Source organism: Centroberyx affinis, unplaced genomic scaffold (assembly GCF_046629955.1).
Source record: "Centroberyx affinis isolate AG114_WGS23_722 - 3 ecotype Tasmania unplaced genomic scaffold, CSIRO-AGI_Caff_v1 ptg001216l_1, whole genome shotgun sequence".
NCBI lineage: Eukaryota > Metazoa > Chordata > Actinopteri > Beryciformes > Berycidae > Centroberyx > Centroberyx affinis.
Genome location: NW_027279732.1, coordinates 1 through 18,216, shown reverse-complemented (window position 1 = coordinate 18,216; position 18,216 = coordinate 1). Strand labels below are relative to the sequence as shown.

Below are 18,216 nucleotides of genomic sequence, written 5' to 3'. Positions count from 1 at the left end.
GGCTACTCTGGATCTGGCTCCTCAGGGCATGTGGTCACACACACTGTCTCCCTTAACTTACATACAGAGAGGTAGTTATTATCCTCTTCCAAGTTTGGAATTCCATTCTTTGTCCTGGGGAGGGGTGTTAGGCTGTGTGATAGCTTTCCAGACAAAGCCTGTCAAGAAGACCAACAATTTAAAATGAAACTATCTGGGTTAGAGTTGTAAATTTGCAGTATATTGTCCTAACCTGTCACCCTCCCCACCTCACCCCAAGGCCTTCATGATGGAGCTGACGGCACACCAGAGCAGCGTGGGTAATGTGCTGCAAGCGGGTAACCAACTGATCGCCCAGGGCAACCTGACAGAGGAGGAGGAGGATGAAATCCGGGAGCAGATGACCCTTCTCAACTCCCGCTGGGAGAGCCTACGAGTGGCCAGCATGGACCGCCAGGCCAGGTAGACACACATACACAAACACGCAATTAAAACAATCTAAAACAGCCCTGCTGTTTTCTATTTAGATCGTGGTAACTCCTGTTTGTGAAGTCGTAAAGCTCCGGGTGATCCGCCATGTTTATTGTTTACAAGAGTCGGTGGAGAAGTCCTGCCTCTCCGTTGAATGGATTGGACTGTAGAGGAAAAAAACAACAGTGACGCAGGCTGCCTTTCTGCTCTCAGTTGGAACTTTTTTATAACTTGGGGCATTCAAGGCGCTCTTCTAAAAATGTGAGGCACCCAGCAACACAAAAGCTGCAAAATGCTGAAAACCACTACTCCCTCTGCTGCTAAAAACGTGTCCTGTGTGATTTGGCCCTAAAACTGTCACCTGATAAGACAAGCCTTGATTAGGCTTCAAATGGCCTTACAAGTCGAGAGCTCAATCTATGTTATCAAGGTTTATGATGCTGTACACACACACACACACACACACACACACACACACACAAAACTACACACACACACACTTGTTTATAGATTTCATTCATGATATCCACTGGAGAATTCGTTTTCAAGTCTGTATGTGTTATGTGCATATGTGTACGTGTCATGACTTGTGAGTTCACTCTGTCTGCTATGAAGCAATTAATTAACTCACGCATGGAGAACATACTAAACCAGCTGAATAGACAAGTCATTGTAAAGCTTATTCAACTGATAATTTGGTATTGCATCCCTACTACCTCTATCTTTTCACCTCTCTCTCTCTCTCTCTCTCTCTCCCCCACACATATTTTCTCTCAATCTCACTATCTGTCTCTCACTCTTTCTGTCTTGGTTGGTTTCTTTCCCTCTCTCTCCATCTGTCTCTCTTTCCTCTCTGTCTCTCTCTTCCTCCTCCCTCTCCAGGCTCCACGAGGTCCTAATGGATCTTCAGCAGCAGCAGTTGCAGCAGCTCTCCGATTGGCTGACGCAGACTGAGGAGCGAATCAGAAAGATGGAGACGGAGACGGTGGCTGGAGACTTGGAGGGCTACAAGGCACAGATAGAGCAGCACAAAGTAAGGAGAGTTTCACACTTGACAGCAGAGGTTTGTGCTACAAATTCACTTCAAGTCTACAAGACGTATGAAAGGGGCAATCACATGCTTTTTCTGATCTACGGAAAAATGGATGTAGTCAACGAAGAGAAAGATAATTGGTACACACAGCTGAAGGGGAAAAGGTCTAAAGGAGAAGGGATTGGTAGCTGTGAAGCGGCCAATCGACAAAAACATTTGCCGTTGTGTTCTTTGGTGTAAGCGAAAACAGGTTTAGAAAACAAAAAAGTTTGTGTGCAGCACACCACAAAAACAACACTTGGAGCTGCCCAGGAATCAAGTGGGGTATGTTATTCTCCACAGATGAACCCTACTTTCCTGAAGTATTGATCCTCCTTTAAGCACAATATGACTGGTAGGTCACAGGAGTTACTAGAAGTTTTTCTTCTTGGCCGTAGTAGATGTGGTCCAACGTGATTGTATGTATTTTGACTGACTGGACTGTCTGTCGCCCTCAGTCTGCCCCACAGACAGACCAGTCGTATGATTGCTTTGTCGTCTGATTGAACCTGCGGGTGCAGCAGGTGTCATCGACCCCGCGCTCTCTCCATGTTGTCACCATAAAGCTGAACAGCCTCTCTGCCAGCTCTGTGTTAATGGGTAATGTGTGACCGAGCTCAATGTGTTGTTTGCGTTTCTGCTCAGGAGCTTCAGAACGACCTGGAGGCGGAGCAGGTGAAGGTGAACTCTCTGACACACATGGTGGTGGTGGTGGACGAGAACAGTGGCGAGAGCGCCACTGCTGCCCTGGAGGAGCAACTACAAGTAAGATGTCAGCCTGACTGCGGCTTAGTGGATTCATTTTGCTGATGTGCCATTATATACATTATATATTTGCCTCCTACTCTGGAATGGCAATATGGTACACTCTGTTGAAACACTGTTGCCACTGCCGCCTTATGTACATATATGATTTATGAGATTGGAGCTAGATTTTTTCACTCTGAATTTTATTGTCTGAACTTTTGATACAAGAGCTGACAGTATGTTACAGCTAAACTTCAGTTTTACATGGATTTTGAGTTTACATTTGCAATGTTTGTGACCACTGGTGTAAAATAGACTTGCACTTGGAATTAAGACTCCATGTACATGCCAAACACATGAAGAAAACATCAATAGACTGAACATATGGATGTTTAAATAAATTCCACATTATATCTTAAGCTTTACGCTGTGTCCTGAAAGGTGAAATTTAAGGCACAATGCTGACTTTTTTAATCACAGGGAATCAGGGAAATGTTTTTTTGTTTGTTTTTTTTTTCAGTTGTTTTTGGACATACAACTATTTATTTGTAATTCTTGTTATCCTGATTTTCCTGCTGCTTTACACTACCAGTCAAAAGTTTGGACACAAGCATTTTTCTTCATTTTTTTTTATCATTTTCTACATTTTAGGATAATAGTAAAGGCATCATAACTATGAAATAACACAAATGGAATTATGTAATTACCAAAAAATCTTAAACAAATCAAAACTATCTTATATTTTAGATTCTTTACAGTAGATTATTTTAAGGATTTGGAAAGAAATTCATGGGCATCAACTTCACTATTTATATTTGTCTAAAAATGGCTTTAAGATAATGAAAAACATGGTGCGTTCAATCCGGTGTGTCCAAACGTTGACTGGTCTCTTTGTCCTTCCTTCAGTCTTTGGGTGAGCGCTGGGCAGCTGTGTGTCGCTGGACGGAGGAGAGGTGGCACAAGCTGCAGGAAGTCCTCATGGTATGGCAACAGCTTCTAGAGGACCAGGTAGGACGTCACTCCCTCTCTCTCTCTCACACACACACACACACACACACACACACACACACACACACACACACACACCCACACACACACACACACACACCTCTCTCATTCTCTTTCTCTCTTCCTGCCTCCCTCTAATTTAATAACCATTCATCTAGGACCACTTCAGCTGTAGTACTTGAAGGCTCTCTCCGCATCCATTGAGCTATATTGAGATGCACAGAAAGGCTCACAGCCTTAATTTGAACCTTCATAACTGCTCAACTCACATTTTTTTCCATTGACTGTAGCCTGTGAAGGACAGAGCACTCATTCCTTCACGGCACTGAATGAAAGTCCATTCAGTGTGAAGTGTATTCTTTCAGAACCTCCGCTCTTAGTTACCAGAAACCTTTGGATGGAAAATCCTTTATAATCCTACGTACACTGCTGTTTAAATTAAAAACAAGATTGTTTTTAAATCAGGTAACTCAGGTGTTTGACCACTAAATGAAATCAGCGTTTTTCTCCCACCTTCTTCTGCAGAGTTTGTTCAAAGCATGGTTGGCAGAAAAAGACGAGGCCTTGAGTGAAGTGCAGACCAGCAACTTTAAGGACCCAAGTGAAATGAATGCTAATGTGCGCCGATTAGCGGTAAGTAGATTGCAGCTACATGGCATCATTTAGATTCACTGCAGTGCCACAACATCATTGATCATTAACATTTACCTAGAAATGGAAAAGTGCTTTCAATAATAATAATAATCACTTCATCTGCTTTACTACAGTGAATCTGTGTATTACCCTGCCATTTCTTATTTTAGCAATGCCATTCATTTCAAAGGAATCGTGTTTTGTTTGCATCGCAAATTCAATCTGCATTCACAGCACAAAGTTATTAGATATAGGATGCCATTTAAATTTGGCTGAAACTCTAGCGGGTACTTCAGAGTCAACACAAATGTAATATATTACAAAGCTCTTACCTAAGCATATCTTTGAATTTCTGTCTGACAGGTACCCTAACGTTGCACTCTTGTCTAGACAGTGCAATAACAGTGCAGTTGGTATCAGTAACTGCCTTCATTAGTGAACGTCAAGGTTTTGATGTTTAGTCTAGGCAACCCATTTCCTTACCTTCTTAAATGATTTTAGATGAATCATTTATATTGCTCAGGCAAACCATACATACCATACATGTTGGTCACATAGAAGGGAAGTACCACTGGAAAGCTACTTTTCATCCCATAACCCACAGCAGCTTTGATAGTTGTGTCGTTCCGTCCTGTAGATTCTGAAGGAAGACATGGAAAAGAAGAGGAGGACTCTGGACCAGCTGTCGGACGCAGGACAGGATGTGACATCGCTGCTGCGGAGCGCCAAGGCGGGAGCCAAGATCGAGGGGGACACTGAGGAGCTGGCCCAGAGATGGGACAACCTGGTGCAGAGGCTGGAGGACTGCTCCTTCCAGGTATGTGTGTATGTGTGTGTGTGTTTGTCCATGCTTTGCTCGCATCTTAAACATAAGGGGTTTCATCTCCCAACAGACTCTGTTCTCTTAAAAACGTCACAATAATTATCACACCTGAGCTGGTAGAAAAACACACACACACCTTTTGGGTCTGCACCCTAACTGTCCTGACTCACATTTTATTTCATTATCATGGATTCATGGATACCAGCTGCCGCAATTCTCTGCTGTGGCATAAAGCACATGACAGCTGAGCCAACCAAATCCAGCAGATCTTATAGTTTCAAACTGGCACATAGTTTAATTCAAACCCTCAATGTTGGGGAAACTTTGAAATTATAGTTTTACAAGCCACCACTCCACCAATTACTTTGTAAAAAAGACAGTGGGCACAGCTGGACACGGTATGAGTGTGTGTGTTGTTTGGTCTGTTGCAGCGGTCAGGATGAAACAAACGGGAGGTGGGGCGGGGGGCGAAGGAGGTTGAATGAAGACATGAGAGGCAGCAACTGGGGCAAAAAAAATAACAATAATAGAAGGATGAAAAATACACATTTCTCATCTTTTCTTTTATAGTCCAAAATAGTTGGGCTATAGGAGTTTAGAAATCACTACAATGTTAGTGATTTTAATGTTAAATTGTAATGTTAAAGTGTATGAAAATGTTTTTTCCCTAACAAGTATTTGTACAGGTGATGTTTATCTGTAAGATCAAAATGCCCCAGTGGTCTCATGACTTGTCTGTTGGTGACTGGTGGATTTCTGACCCTTGCTAAGGTAATGGAGGCCGTGACCAACGCTGGGATGGCTCAGGTGGAAGAGCAAGTCGTCGTCGTGGATTCAGTTGCTATGACCGCTGCTGCTTCCATCGCTGACCAGGAGTTGCCCCCGCCTGCTCCCCCGAAGAAACGACTGGTGGAGACAGATGCAGAAGTCAGAAGAGTGTAAGAATTGGGACACACATACACACACACACAGGCATGCACACACACACACACACGCTCTCCACCTTACCCTCTCAGGAAAGTATAAGGACAAAGGACATACACACACATGCTAACACACACATACATTTTGTGTTCTGCAGGTTGGAAAGTAACTTATCTGACCTATTGAGCTGGATGAAAACATGGAAGGCCTCAGCTCAGGCCCTGGCCTCCACACAACCTGAGACTACAACTGACACAACAGACCTGCAGGACAAACTCAAGGTAAACCGGTGCTTTCTGTTTAAAAAAAAAACAAAAAACAAAAAAAACACTGTAAAAAAAGCAAAGATTAAAAAAACAATATGATAACAGACATTATAATTTATAGCAATGTTAAAAAAAAATAAATAAATAATACAATCTTTGAAAACTACACCATCCTACAGGGTGTTGTTTGTACCTACCTTAACTATCTGTTGTCCAATCACTATAGACTTTGGAGTTGGAACTAACAGCAAAGGAAGCCACGATTGGTCAAGTGACCCAGGAGGGGCGGGCCTTGATGGACCAGCTGGAGAGAGGTATGAGGCACAGAGGAGATTGCCCTTGCAGAGATTGATTGACGCTGAATTAGTGCAATCGTGATCTAGCTCTGACATCAAAGTAAAATAAATAATCGTTTTAAACAATTCCCTCTAAATTTCTCCCAAGGTGTGCTGTGTTTTACAAGTGCTCGTAGTTATTGGCTCTAACCGAAATCTTCCATTTCTGTGTTTTAATTGTGTTTGTCTCGTAAGACTTTACCACTTTTCCACAGCTGCTTGGTATTTTCCAGGTATTTATAAGACAAATTTTTTATTGTGATTCAGTTGGATATGCCAGTAATCTGGGGGTCTGTGTGTATGTGTGTGTGTGTTTTCCTGCGCGGGTCGGTGTGGGTAGAGCAGTAAAAATCTGTCAGCCTTCAGGGTTGCTGACTTCATATAACTGCTCAATGAAATGAACAGGCACTCAGGATTTTATGTGTTTACACTGTTCTGGAGGCAGTGAAGTGTAGTGGGGCAGCACTGCTAAGTTGGAGTGGATTTGCACGACACCAAACTTTCCGTTGAACTCTACTACATTCTTTTTCCCATCATATTTTCTGTTCTCTCATCTGTGTTTTCTGTTTTCACTCCACCCATTATTTGCCTCAATGGGGTCTCTTTTTTTTTTCTCCCTCCAAAAATTCAAAGCAGAGGCAGGACAAATTCAAACAAGAAGATGAACAATCAATCTACTGAATTATTTGAATATACAAAGAAAAGCGGACAGGAACAGTCAGTCACTGTGATCTATTCTGTCTGTCTGCCTGTCTTTGTCTTCGTAGAGGGTGTGTCTGTGGACTCAGTGAGGGCAGACATAGACCTGATCCAAACTGAATGGGACGTGTGCGGGAGGGAGCTGCAGGCGGCCCGTGAGCGGGTCGGCGTCCAGAGCCGGGTCAGGGCGGTGTCGGCGGAGCTGGCTGACCTGGACCGGGCCCTGGAGGAGCAGGACCGCTGGCTGGACTCCACTTCGGCCGTGGAAACGTACGACGAGGACGGGCTCAAGGGCCTGAGTGGAGAATGTCAGGTAAGACTCAATATCTCGCCCCCTGATTTTCACCTTTAACCTTTTTCTCTTATACTTTTAATGCAATTCAGTTCATATTAATTACATAAGTTTATTTATCCCCGAAGGACAATTCTCACAGGCATCAGGCATGAAACAGACATTAAAAACACATACGTATAGACCAAAATAATAGCCATGAGGGCAGAAAGGTGGTGTAGTGAATAGGGAGACTGTCTTTCAGCTGGAGGATCTGGGTTCAAGATCTGGGTTCAACGTTTAGACAGAAAGTGGGGGAAAAAAACAGCGAAGGAAGCACAATGGAAGGAAGCGAACGAGGCACAATGGAGGCAACTTTTCTTCAGGTGGCATGAATTGAGCTGGAGAGGCGTTGAGAGTTGACATTTTTCAATTTGAGCAATTGAGAAATTCACCTTACGCAGCAAAGCGAAAGCCAGTCCGCTTCAACTCCATCCAGGCGCCTGTAAATCTTTTTCCAAAATAGATGACAAGCTCATTGTAGCGGTGTGTGGTTTCCCTGAGCGCTACGACACGTCATTTATTTACAGAGAACGCTTATAAAAGCTAGGTTCCTCGAAGAAGACGTTGGTAAAGCATGATGGAGTAAAATATATATAATGCTGAACCACAGTGTCAAGTAAACTACGTTGTCTCATCATTCCTCATCTTTAAAAAAAAAAAGTTGTTAAGAAAAATGTTCAACAAAACCACTAATCACAACAGCCGTAGCTTTAGCCCTGGCTGCTTTCTGTTGTGTCAAGTTGATCAAATTCCTCTTTCTTTTTCTACTACCTCCTTGTACTCCTCAGTCCCGATTGGTCCAGGCGGCTGCCCTGAGCCCGCGACTGGAGCAGCTGTCTGCAGAGGCGGGGTCACTGGGAGCCACCCCCACTCTGAGAGACAACATGGTGGTGGTGTCAGCCCACCACGCCTCCACGCTGCAGCGGCTACACAGCAGAGAGCAAGAGGTCAACGAAGGTACCACAGAAGAGCCAAAATATATCAGTATAATGTATCAAGACATGCAGAGGAAAGCCATGTTCCAAAAGCTGACAGCGTTCTTCAGCACCAACAATAACACATATATCTATTCACACATACAACTTGACAGCCTTGGGGCATCTGCTTATTTCAGAGAGCTGCAGGTTGGCAGATTCAAACCTATGTATAGACAAAGAACTATTTCTCTCTGTTGGTTCAAAGCTTTCAGGTTTATAGGGAGACGTGAAGAGTGATGGCTGAGATCGGTTGAGTCCAGTCCTGCTGGAGTTGTGTGAATTTGACAGCTTTTATATGGAGCCTTGGCCAGCCACAAGTAATAGATGATGCCCTTATATGGCCTCCAAAAGCTCACAAACGTGTGCGTGTGTAAGTGAGTGATTGTGTGTAAGATTACACTTCTGTGCCAGCTCCATCTCTACCTGAGGATAGAGTTGAAGGAGTCCTGAAAATCAGTCACTGTTTTACCTCTGGAATTTACGACTGCTCTCGGGCCAAAAAAAGAGTGTGTAAAGGGAGATTGGAGAACGCTATTCGTCTTTTGACCCTAGGTGGGTGTGTGTGTCCGTGTGTATTTCTCTGCCTCTTGGGCTTTTATAACTGTGAGTTTTTGGATGAGAGCCAAGGAAAACCATTTTGTTTCTGCTTGAGGGGAGTTTACCTCTCACTGGGGCCTCTCTCTATCTCTCTCTCTCTCTCTCTCTCGCTCTCCCTCTCCATCTCCATCTCTATTCTTCTTTGTGTATATAAACATAGGCAGTTTATGTAACCATTAAATCACCTGGTAATTAAAACACTGACAGAGAAGGAGAGCGAGAGACAAGTGGAGGAACAGAAGCAGGAAGGTAAACGGAGAAAGAGTTTAACCATTCAACATACATGTGGTTAAAATAGTCACAAATGGGTACTGCATAACTTTCCTTATTAATTTAGGCAGATACAGTAAGTCTCTTAAGGCATTTTATAGTGTATTTGAAATCTCAGCTGGTGTGATTGACGGGTCTGGGTTGGTTATGAGAGCGCATCTAAGCTCACTTTGATGAGACACAGGCTGTCAAACATCTGGAATCCTCTTAACAGTGTGGAAAACGCGCACACACACACATACCCCCACACACTCTTGGGGAAATCCCAAAACAAGTCAGTGCCCCCTTGTGGTAGCTTGATGCAAGCCTTTCGATTTCTTCACCTCAAATATTCTCTTCTCTCTCCTCTGTTCTCCACTAACCTCCCCTCACCCTCCTCCTCCTCCTCCTCCTCCTCCTCCTCCTCTTCTCCTCCAGCCTTGGCCAGTCTCCAGGCCGCAGAAAACCAGATGGTTCCAGACCCGGTGGAGGGCCTGGAGGCCAGACTGGGCACTCTGAGAGAGGGCATAGTAGACATCCCTACCACGGAGAGGGCAGTGGAGCAGGCACAGGTGAGCAGTGCATGATGGGTTTGATTAAGGGTGAATGGATCTCAGATACAAGGAAGTCTAAAATTAGCGTTGCACAGTGCTAATATTTTCCTAGCTTACGTCCCCCTAAAAAAAAAAAAAAAAATCACATTTCATGCGTGACTTGAAATGCAAAGTACCGCTAGGCTTTTTCAATTATTTTCACAGATTATTCCTCTATATTTCTTTGCTGTGCTAGATTGTTTAATTTAGCTCATGCTCATTGGTAAAATTGTCATAGTGGAGTGTTGGAAATGCTTTATGAATACTTTGTTTCCTTTCATCTCTTGCGTTTCACTTGCTCTTATGTCACTCTCCATCCTACTGAGTTTCTCTCCTGTCGTGACCCCCTGTCTTCCTTTATTCTTCTCCTTTTTTCCCTTCTTTCTTCTTTCCCGTCATCTATCTGTCTGTCTTTTATCTGTAATTCTGCTGTGTTCTGTCTTGGTTGGTCTGTCCAGTGTGACTAATAGCATCTAGAAATGTGCAATTAATAGGAAAATAATCAAATTGCAACGACTAATCCAATTTCCAAATCACAAGGGTCACGCATTTCGTTATCCATGTTGTGCAGAATCTCTGGCCCACAAATCAAGCTGCACACTGGATAATAACTTTCATTATAATCAAGCAAACTGAAAAAGAAAACTATATACTAAAGCGCATCCTCATATGCTGCAGTTCGTATTCACAATAATCAGCAAAAAATTACAATATGATTTGTTTCCTATTTTGAATTCTTTGTGTTATGTTGTGGTTAATCTGACAACTGTAACTGATAGCACAGTTGTCTTCAGACTTCTGAGCTGTTTGTCTCCACTAACAGATAAAGGACTCCATTTTCAACTCCACACTTCCAGACTGTGTGTGTGTGTGCTTGTACATATACTGTATGTGAGTGTGTGTGCAAATCTGTGTCTGCAGTCTGCTTTTATACAGCACACAATAGGCCCCATTCTCAGACAGTCACTTCCCTCTGTATCAAACCACTGAGTAGAAGGAAAGGGGGAAGTGTGTGTATGTGTGTGTGTATGTTTCTGTTTTGTGTGTGTGATGGTGTGTGTTTGTCTCCTCCTCCATCCTTCAGTGGAATGTGGCTCAGCCCTAGGTCTTGTTATCGTGGCAGATAGGGCACGGTGCCGGGGGGGTGGGGACTTGGCACATTCTGGGCAGCGTGCCCATGAGCGAGGCTGCGGTACGGAGCGCCTAACAGCTCAGTATGGAACCACTCACCCAGTCCGTCAGCCTGTCAACCACAACACGGCTCCCTGAATCCTATTGGCAATTAGCTTGCTGATATAAGGTGAAAGTCATCCTTAGGACTAGGTATTGTTTCTTTCTTTTGAAATTAGCATTTCACAATGCAAAAATGCAGATTATTTTGATACATTATTTGGGTAGCAACGTATTTCTGTGTAAAACCTCCACATGACATTGGCTTTGTAAATAGAATCTGGCCATAGTCAATTGTTTTTCTCAATAAAAATGTGGGAGCACTTTAAAATGGGCTTATTCCGGTGCATAAACCTGTGTATGAATCTGTGGAAAAATATTGTAAGTACAAAAGTATGTAATAAAAATCTCACAAAAAGCGCATGCTTAAAAGGGTGTAACAACACAACACAGACTGTATCTGTGCAAACAAATATTTCAATACTTTGTATCTACATTGTTGTTACACCCTTGTACTTAAAGAGCAGTGTTTTTTACTTAAAAATACTTTTGTATAGGTTAATAAACTGGAATAAGGCTATGCTAGAGTAAAAAAAAAAAGACCATACACTAGTAGAAAACCTGGGATCCCATGGTAAGAATTCAACATTAACACTCTTTTGAAATGGTTACAGTCCTGATAGTTATTGTGTTTCGATAGCCGGCTCTAGTCAACCTAGAGGTTGGTTAGAAACATTTATCCTATTCTCACCAAGGGCACGTCTCACTGTTAGTTGTTGTTGTTCTTATATGAGCATGTTACACTATGCGTGCAAATTCCCTTAGTGGCAATAAGAGTTTCATTTCAATGTCCAGCGTTGTCTCTTACTGATATACACGGCTTGGACATTATACATCAAAGCCCAGCCTGTCCAAAAGTTCCACAGCAGACATAATGGCCTTATGGGTAATGCAGTTTTAAGTTTTTGAACTCCTCTCCTCCTCAGGGCCTGTGTATAGAGATAGAGCAAACACAGCAGGCCTCGGATCCTGCTGAACTACAAAGATGGAGTCAGCTCTCCTCCAAGGCCCGTGAGGAGCTGGGCACGCTGCAGTGCATCCTGGGTAGCCTGAAGGACAGTCAGGTAGAGTAGCTATCATCTGTGGTATAGAAAGCCTACAGCTGTAAAGAAAAACTAATGTGGAACTTTTTCATCTTTACTGCGTTAAGCTTGACTGTTACTTACACTGTTGTTTCACTTTAACATTGTTTGTAGGTGCGCATAGTGGAAGTGGAACGTTGGTTGGATGCGGTTCAGGAGCTGATGTCACGGGACGCGACGGGGCCGGGCGACGCAGAGAGGCTACAGGAGGAGCTTAACCAGTGCAAGGTCAGAGGGCACTGCATTCAAAAGCTGGAAAATGCCATTAAAATTCAAACTTATTACAACAGATTTTGACATACTCATGGTAAAAACAGTTTAATCTTAGTTAACTCAAAATGTAAATTGAAATTGCTATTTATTTGTTTACAACAGAGTATTCATTTTCAGTTCTCTATTACTTTGTCTATATCAGACACAGCGATCTTTTGGAGAGAAAAGATTTTACAATTTTAAATTTTAAACAGAATCCACTTCCTGAATTGGTTAAAATGAAAGTGAATTGACCTCCTACCCTGTTGAGAATATGATTTCTTATGTCAGCAAAGTAGAATAACTTTTGTCTTTGTCTTTCTGTCTCTTGCTGCTTCCCAGGAGTATGTGAGTGAGATGGAGTCAGTGGAGAGTTCATTGAAGCAGATGAGAGAGAATGTGTGCGCGGTGCAGGGGGCTGCAGTACCGGGACTGGCCAAGTGGGGGCAGGACAAGTTGGACGATTGCCAGGGCAGGTGGGACACGCTCAGCAAACAGGTGAGGAAATAAATGTGACCTCCTCTATAATTTCCAGTCACATTGACCCCTCAAACCATTTTGAGTTTAATACACTGTTGGAGAATTTAAGCTTTCTGGTGATATCAAAATTATCTTTGTACTCCAAAGATTGAGTGAGATGCACCCCTCGATGTCTTGACTGTTTACAAACTATGTTTTTGAGAAAAAGGGCCTCAAAGTTTGAAGTCAATTCTGAGACATTTATTCAAATAAAGAAATCATTCAAACATAACATAACATACTAACATTACATTTGCAGTCTTGAGTGCCCATACATACACAGACATGCACACACACACACACACACGCACACACACACACACATTGACATTTTGAAATTCAACTTTTCACAAAGGCACAGCTCATGTGTATGTGGAGAAGCAAACTAATGTGCACATGGTTATTTATGCGTGTACACTCCACGTGCACATGCACAACCACGTGCACGTGAACGTGGTTGTGCATGTGCATTTACAGTGGCACCTATAGTCGCGGGCCTTTTGGATTTCGTGGCCACAGTCTTCGCTTACATAGGCACCTTCTACAGACTGGAGAGCCGCAGATAGAAATATCTTCCTCCTCATCTTCAGTCTCTCCGCCTGTAGCCTCAGGGCTCGTATTGTTGGTGTATGGACTGTCAGACTGTGAGGAAGATGCATCGGTGTCACTCGCGACAGGTAGTCTGATATTATATCAGTCCATTGCACGTCAGTCGCTGCTCCTCTTACAGACATTGAGTTTAGTAATCTAGCAATTTCTGCCTCACGGGAATTAATTTCTATGTCTTTTAATAATATCAATTCAATTCAATCTCTCTCTGTCTCTCTTGCTCTCTCTCTCTCTCTCTCTCTCTCTCTCACACACACTCACACACACACACACACACACACACACACACACACACACACACACACACACGTACAGGCTGAGATGCCAGACAACTACGTTTTCCCGCAGATGAAACAATAATTTTGATTAGACAATAAAGTGAACGATGGTCAACCTGTTACTATGCAGATGTTCATTCATAATTTTAAGGGACACATAGTAAGGGGAGAGAGGGACGGGGAGAAGTGTTGCCAGGTTCTTAGCGACAAAACCCTCCCAGTGCCAATTAAACCAAACCCATAAACAGCCCAATGATCAATGAAACTAGTCCAAAATAACAAACCAATAACAAAACTCCACAATACAACCCTGACAAAGTTTATAAACAGCGTTTTAAGTCCTACAGCATTTATAACATTTCCAAGTACATTGAAAACTGCGAACCTGACAACATGAGGAATGTGAGCTTTGTTGACAAACTAAGCTAGTAGTTCTGCTTGTCACCCTACCTTTATGAGCTTCAAAACTATATTTAGCATTTGAATTTCACAATAATCTTCACACAGAATGAAAGCCAAGGCTTTATTTTATTAAAATCTGATGAAACCCCAAAACAGCCAAAAATCGATTTTTTCTCATAAAATCACATTTATCGACATTTAATTCGCTGTTGCAACTTCCAACTGAAAATGATAGAACGCGTCACAAATGTTTAGTGTGCACTTGTTTATGTTCTATTTGTACCATGTGCATGTAATTCATGTGTGGGAGCAATAATACTTGTTTTGTGTGTATGTGCATCGCCCAGGACGCATGCCAGGTGTAAAGGGGGTTACAAAGTGCAGTCTTGTGTTTCATTAAAGAACCTAATCACATGTCTGTCCCTGTCCCTCCAGCTGCTGAGCCACCAGGAGCGTGTGGCAGAGAGTCAGGAGAGGCAGGTGAATCTGAGGAAGGACTTGGCGGAGATGCAGGAGTGGATGACCCAGGTCGACGAGGAGTTTCTCATGCGGGACTTTGAGTACAAGAGTCCTGAGGAGCTGGAGGGAGCGCTGGATGAGATGAAGGTGGGAATGGAGGCACAGATGTACTGTAAGCCAAGGGAACGCTTATAGAAAGAATGTCTTGTGTCAATTTGTCAAACAGAAAGTCAGGTCAGAATGAATCATAAGGGGATCATACAGTGTTTAAATGGAGTTTTATTTCCTGCTTTTGTATTAAATTATCAATCGCCTTTCTCCGTCACTGCCCCCCATGCACCTTCCCCTCCCCATCTCTCTCAGAGGGCTAAAGAGGATGTGCTACAGAAGGAGGTTAGGGTAAAGATCCTGAAGGACAACATCAACATGCTGGTGTCCAGAAAATCGCCCCCTGGTGGCAGCAGTGGACAGGAGCTGACTTCAGAGCTGGGCGGTGTACTGGCCAACTACCACAAGCTCTGTGACCGCTTCAAGAGCAAGTGCCACACTCTGGAGGTAATGTGTGTGTGTGTGTGTGTGTGTGTGTGTTGGGGAAGAGATTAAGCATTTTTCCCAAACATGACTACATTTCACCGTTGAGAACGTTGTGCATTCTCCTCAGGTAAATGATGTAGGACTGGTTTGATTTTAGTAGTCCGCCTAAAAGATAGCTTCTCGAAAAATGATGAGTTGCCTTGTGGCCCAGCTGTTTGTAAGATCAGTGAGCCTAGTGTAATATATCTGTTGATAATGATAAAAGGCTCTATTTACATGGAACCTGAACGTTTATAACATCAACTAGATAGATACCGGACCGGTTGTCCTTGTCATCTTATGATAAACAAAGTTATCTTTCATTTTTAAACACCTTCAGCCTCAGCCAGCATTACTAGTGAGGATGCCAGATAAGGAAAGTTGTGCTGCACTAATAAGACTACTAAGCTATTGGCTTGTTAAAAACAGTGTCCGCTTAGCCCTATAATCCTGCAAAATCATATACTTATACCACATCTTCAGGGTTTCTAGCTTGATTATTCAGTGTACCCTCTATGCCAAACTCCTGACATTAGAATGAGATGCTGAAACATGAAGAGGGAAGCCAGGGGGTCACAGTGCGTTTAGGTTGGCTACAGGCCTGAAGGCTAAGGTAGGTCTATTTTCAGTCCCAAGTAGACAAGACTGTTACAGCTCAAACTAACATCAAAATTAGCAGTTCATATTTATATGCACCACAGTCCATATAGTCTAATGTGTGTTACAACTCGCATTTCTCATGATTCAAGATTAGAATGACAGACTTATGCGGCATGTCATTTCCTTGGTTCCCCCTACGTTGATTTCCACTGGAGGAGGACCAGAAGCTGGAGGGGAATACTGGCGAACCTGGTTCCCAGTGCTAATCCCCAGTGGAAGGTCACATTTTGGAGGGGCTGTGTTTTATATAGCAGCCTCCAGACACTAGAGGGTAAACATCAGACACATCACTGAGTTACAGTTATGCCTATGCTCTCTCTTTGTCATTTGCCTGAAGTGTGTTAGTCACTACGACCCCTGTGTTCCTGCCTGTATCTTTCGAGTTTTGTAGTATAATTTGGAGGAAGAGTTTGAAACATTTTTCATAGAAAGGCCTTACAGTTCAGTGTGTGTGTGTGTGTGTGTGTGTGTGTGTGTGTGTTGGGGTGTACTGTGTAGGAGGTTTGGTCCTGCTGGATGGAGTTGCTTCAGTACTTGGACCTGGAGCAGAGTTGGCTCAACACCCTGGAGGAGAAGGTCCAGGCTACTGACAACCTACCAGAAAGCACTGAAGCTGTCAACGAAGCTCTGGAGGTACACACACACACACACACACACACACATCTTTCACTCTAATACTTACACTTCTTGTTTTTCCCTTACCGCCTCTCCCTGTTAATTCTCAAACTCGTTTAATATCATAACTCTGTTAATAACCTCATTGTCTCTGACCCGGCCTTATTCTAAATCTCTTCTGCTTTGTCTTGCTCTGCTGCTATATCTGTAGATAGCCTGCAGCACGGTTGTCAGAGTCACTTTAATCACACTGCCACTTCTGTAACATCACATAGTGATGAAGGAAATTGAAGACCCTCCAAGACAATGATTCCCCTGTTCTTCTTTGTCCTTGTATGTTTGGCTGTTTTTTTCTTTTTCTCTCCCTCACTCTATGTCCCTCTCTCCCTTTCTCTCTCCCTCTCTCTTCCTCTCCCCTTGCTCTCTCTCTCCCTCTCCCCCCATACCACTCTCCTAGTGTCCTAATCAGACTAACCCCTCTAGGTGGAGGGGGGGGCTCTCTCTCTCTCTCTCTCTCTCTCTCTCTCTCTCTCTCTCTCTCTCTCTCTCTCTCTCTCTCTCCCTCTCTCTCTCTCTCTCTCGCTCTCTCTCGCTCTCTCTCTGTCCGCTACCTCCGGGAAGGAAGAGGACTTTTAATGACCCCACATGACTGTTGCATCAAAACGAGCGCTGTCACTCGGCGTGCTTCTCTCTCGCTTCTCTCTCTTTTGTCGTTCGGTTAGCATCTTTTTTTCTTGGGTTAGCATCTGTCGGGCACACCCGGTCGAACAATTTCTTCATCTGCGCTCCATCCTCTCAGTTTTTCTGTCTCTCCTCACTCTTAAACTCGCACACGTACACACACTTTTAGTCCTCACTCATTCACTTTCTTTTTCCTCTCTGGTGTTTTGTGTTCCTTCCTGAGTCTTTGGTCGCTAGTTTTGATCCTACGTTTACCTTCTTGTTCTCTCTGCGGACTTGATGCTGGGGCTTAATTTTGGAGTAGTGAGGTAGTTTTATCTTTTATTTTTGTGGTTGTTGGTGTTGATTGTGGTATGGCAACTGTTTTACTGTTTCGTTTTTTTAGAATTTCGGTTCTCCCTCTCTTTCCTTCCTTTTCGTTGTGTTTCTCGCTTGTTTCTCTTGATTCTTTGGTTGCACGGCTGTGATTCTTCAGTCGTATGTTTACCCTGTTGGTCTCTGTCCCTCCATCCACCACCAGTCATTGGAGAGCGTGCTTCGTCACCCCGGGGACAACCGGACGCAAATCAGAGAGCTGGGTCAGACGCTGATAGACGGAGGCATACTGGACGAACTCATTAGTGAGAAACTAGAGGCCTTCAACTCCCGCTACGACCAGCTCAGCCACCAGGTCAGCACCCTCTCTTTGTGTGTCAGCGTATGTGTGTGTGTGTGTGTGTGTGTGTGTGTGTGTGTGGTTTTGTTACTGTGAAAAAAAAATAAGATGGCATCATTTGCTAGTTAGGTATTCAATAAGAATTAGGTGCCTCTACATGTTTCCTATGAAAATATTTTCTTTTTACTGTGTGAATATGGATTTGAATACTTCCCTTGCAAATATGAGCATTTTCTTCTTATACCTATAGGCTGTATAGGTATATACAACTGTAACTGCTCATATCCGTGTTAAGGTCATATTTAGGGATAAGCTGGTCACATTCGTCTACATACCTTGTTCAGTAGAGCAGAAACCAACAATGTCTGGGATAAAGTGTTTACATGCCTGCGTATAATGGCTAATAATAGACTATCCCGGCTATCAAACTCAGGTTTTTATTATTGTCAGGATATGAACGTACCCTTATCCTTACTGTGAATGGGGAATATATA

General features: G+C 43.3%; 1 protein-coding gene across 1 annotated transcript in view; it reads left to right on the top strand.

Annotated features, from left to right (window-relative positions):
- LOC139648504 (utrophin-like) overlaps positions 1-17,737 on the top strand; it is a gene marked incomplete at its 3' end in the record, with an annotated part of 40,467 nt that extends 22,730 nt beyond the window's left edge. The window contains exons 11-29 of the mRNA XM_071524650.1: positions 260-441; positions 1,333-1,483; positions 2,168-2,287; positions 3,176-3,277; positions 3,803-3,910; positions 4,548-4,727; positions 5,505-5,671; positions 5,815-5,938; positions 6,150-6,237; positions 7,026-7,270; positions 8,080-8,248; positions 9,553-9,686; positions 11,864-12,001; positions 12,134-12,247; positions 12,614-12,769; positions 14,515-14,685; positions 14,902-15,093; positions 16,270-16,404; positions 17,588-17,737. Of these exons, the coding sequence (XP_071380751.1) occupies positions 260-441; positions 1,333-1,483; positions 2,168-2,287; positions 3,176-3,277; positions 3,803-3,910; positions 4,548-4,727; positions 5,505-5,671; positions 5,815-5,938; positions 6,150-6,237; positions 7,026-7,270; positions 8,080-8,248; positions 9,553-9,686; positions 11,864-12,001; positions 12,134-12,247; positions 12,614-12,769; positions 14,515-14,685; positions 14,902-15,093; positions 16,270-16,404; positions 17,588-17,737 (2,826 nt within the window). The remainder of the gene's footprint in view (positions 1-259; positions 442-1,332; positions 1,484-2,167; positions 2,288-3,175; positions 3,278-3,802; positions 3,911-4,547; positions 4,728-5,504; positions 5,672-5,814; positions 5,939-6,149; positions 6,238-7,025; positions 7,271-8,079; positions 8,249-9,552; positions 9,687-11,863; positions 12,002-12,133; positions 12,248-12,613; positions 12,770-14,514; positions 14,686-14,901; positions 15,094-16,269; positions 16,405-17,587) is intronic.
- Positions 17,738-18,216: the final 479 nt, after the last annotated feature.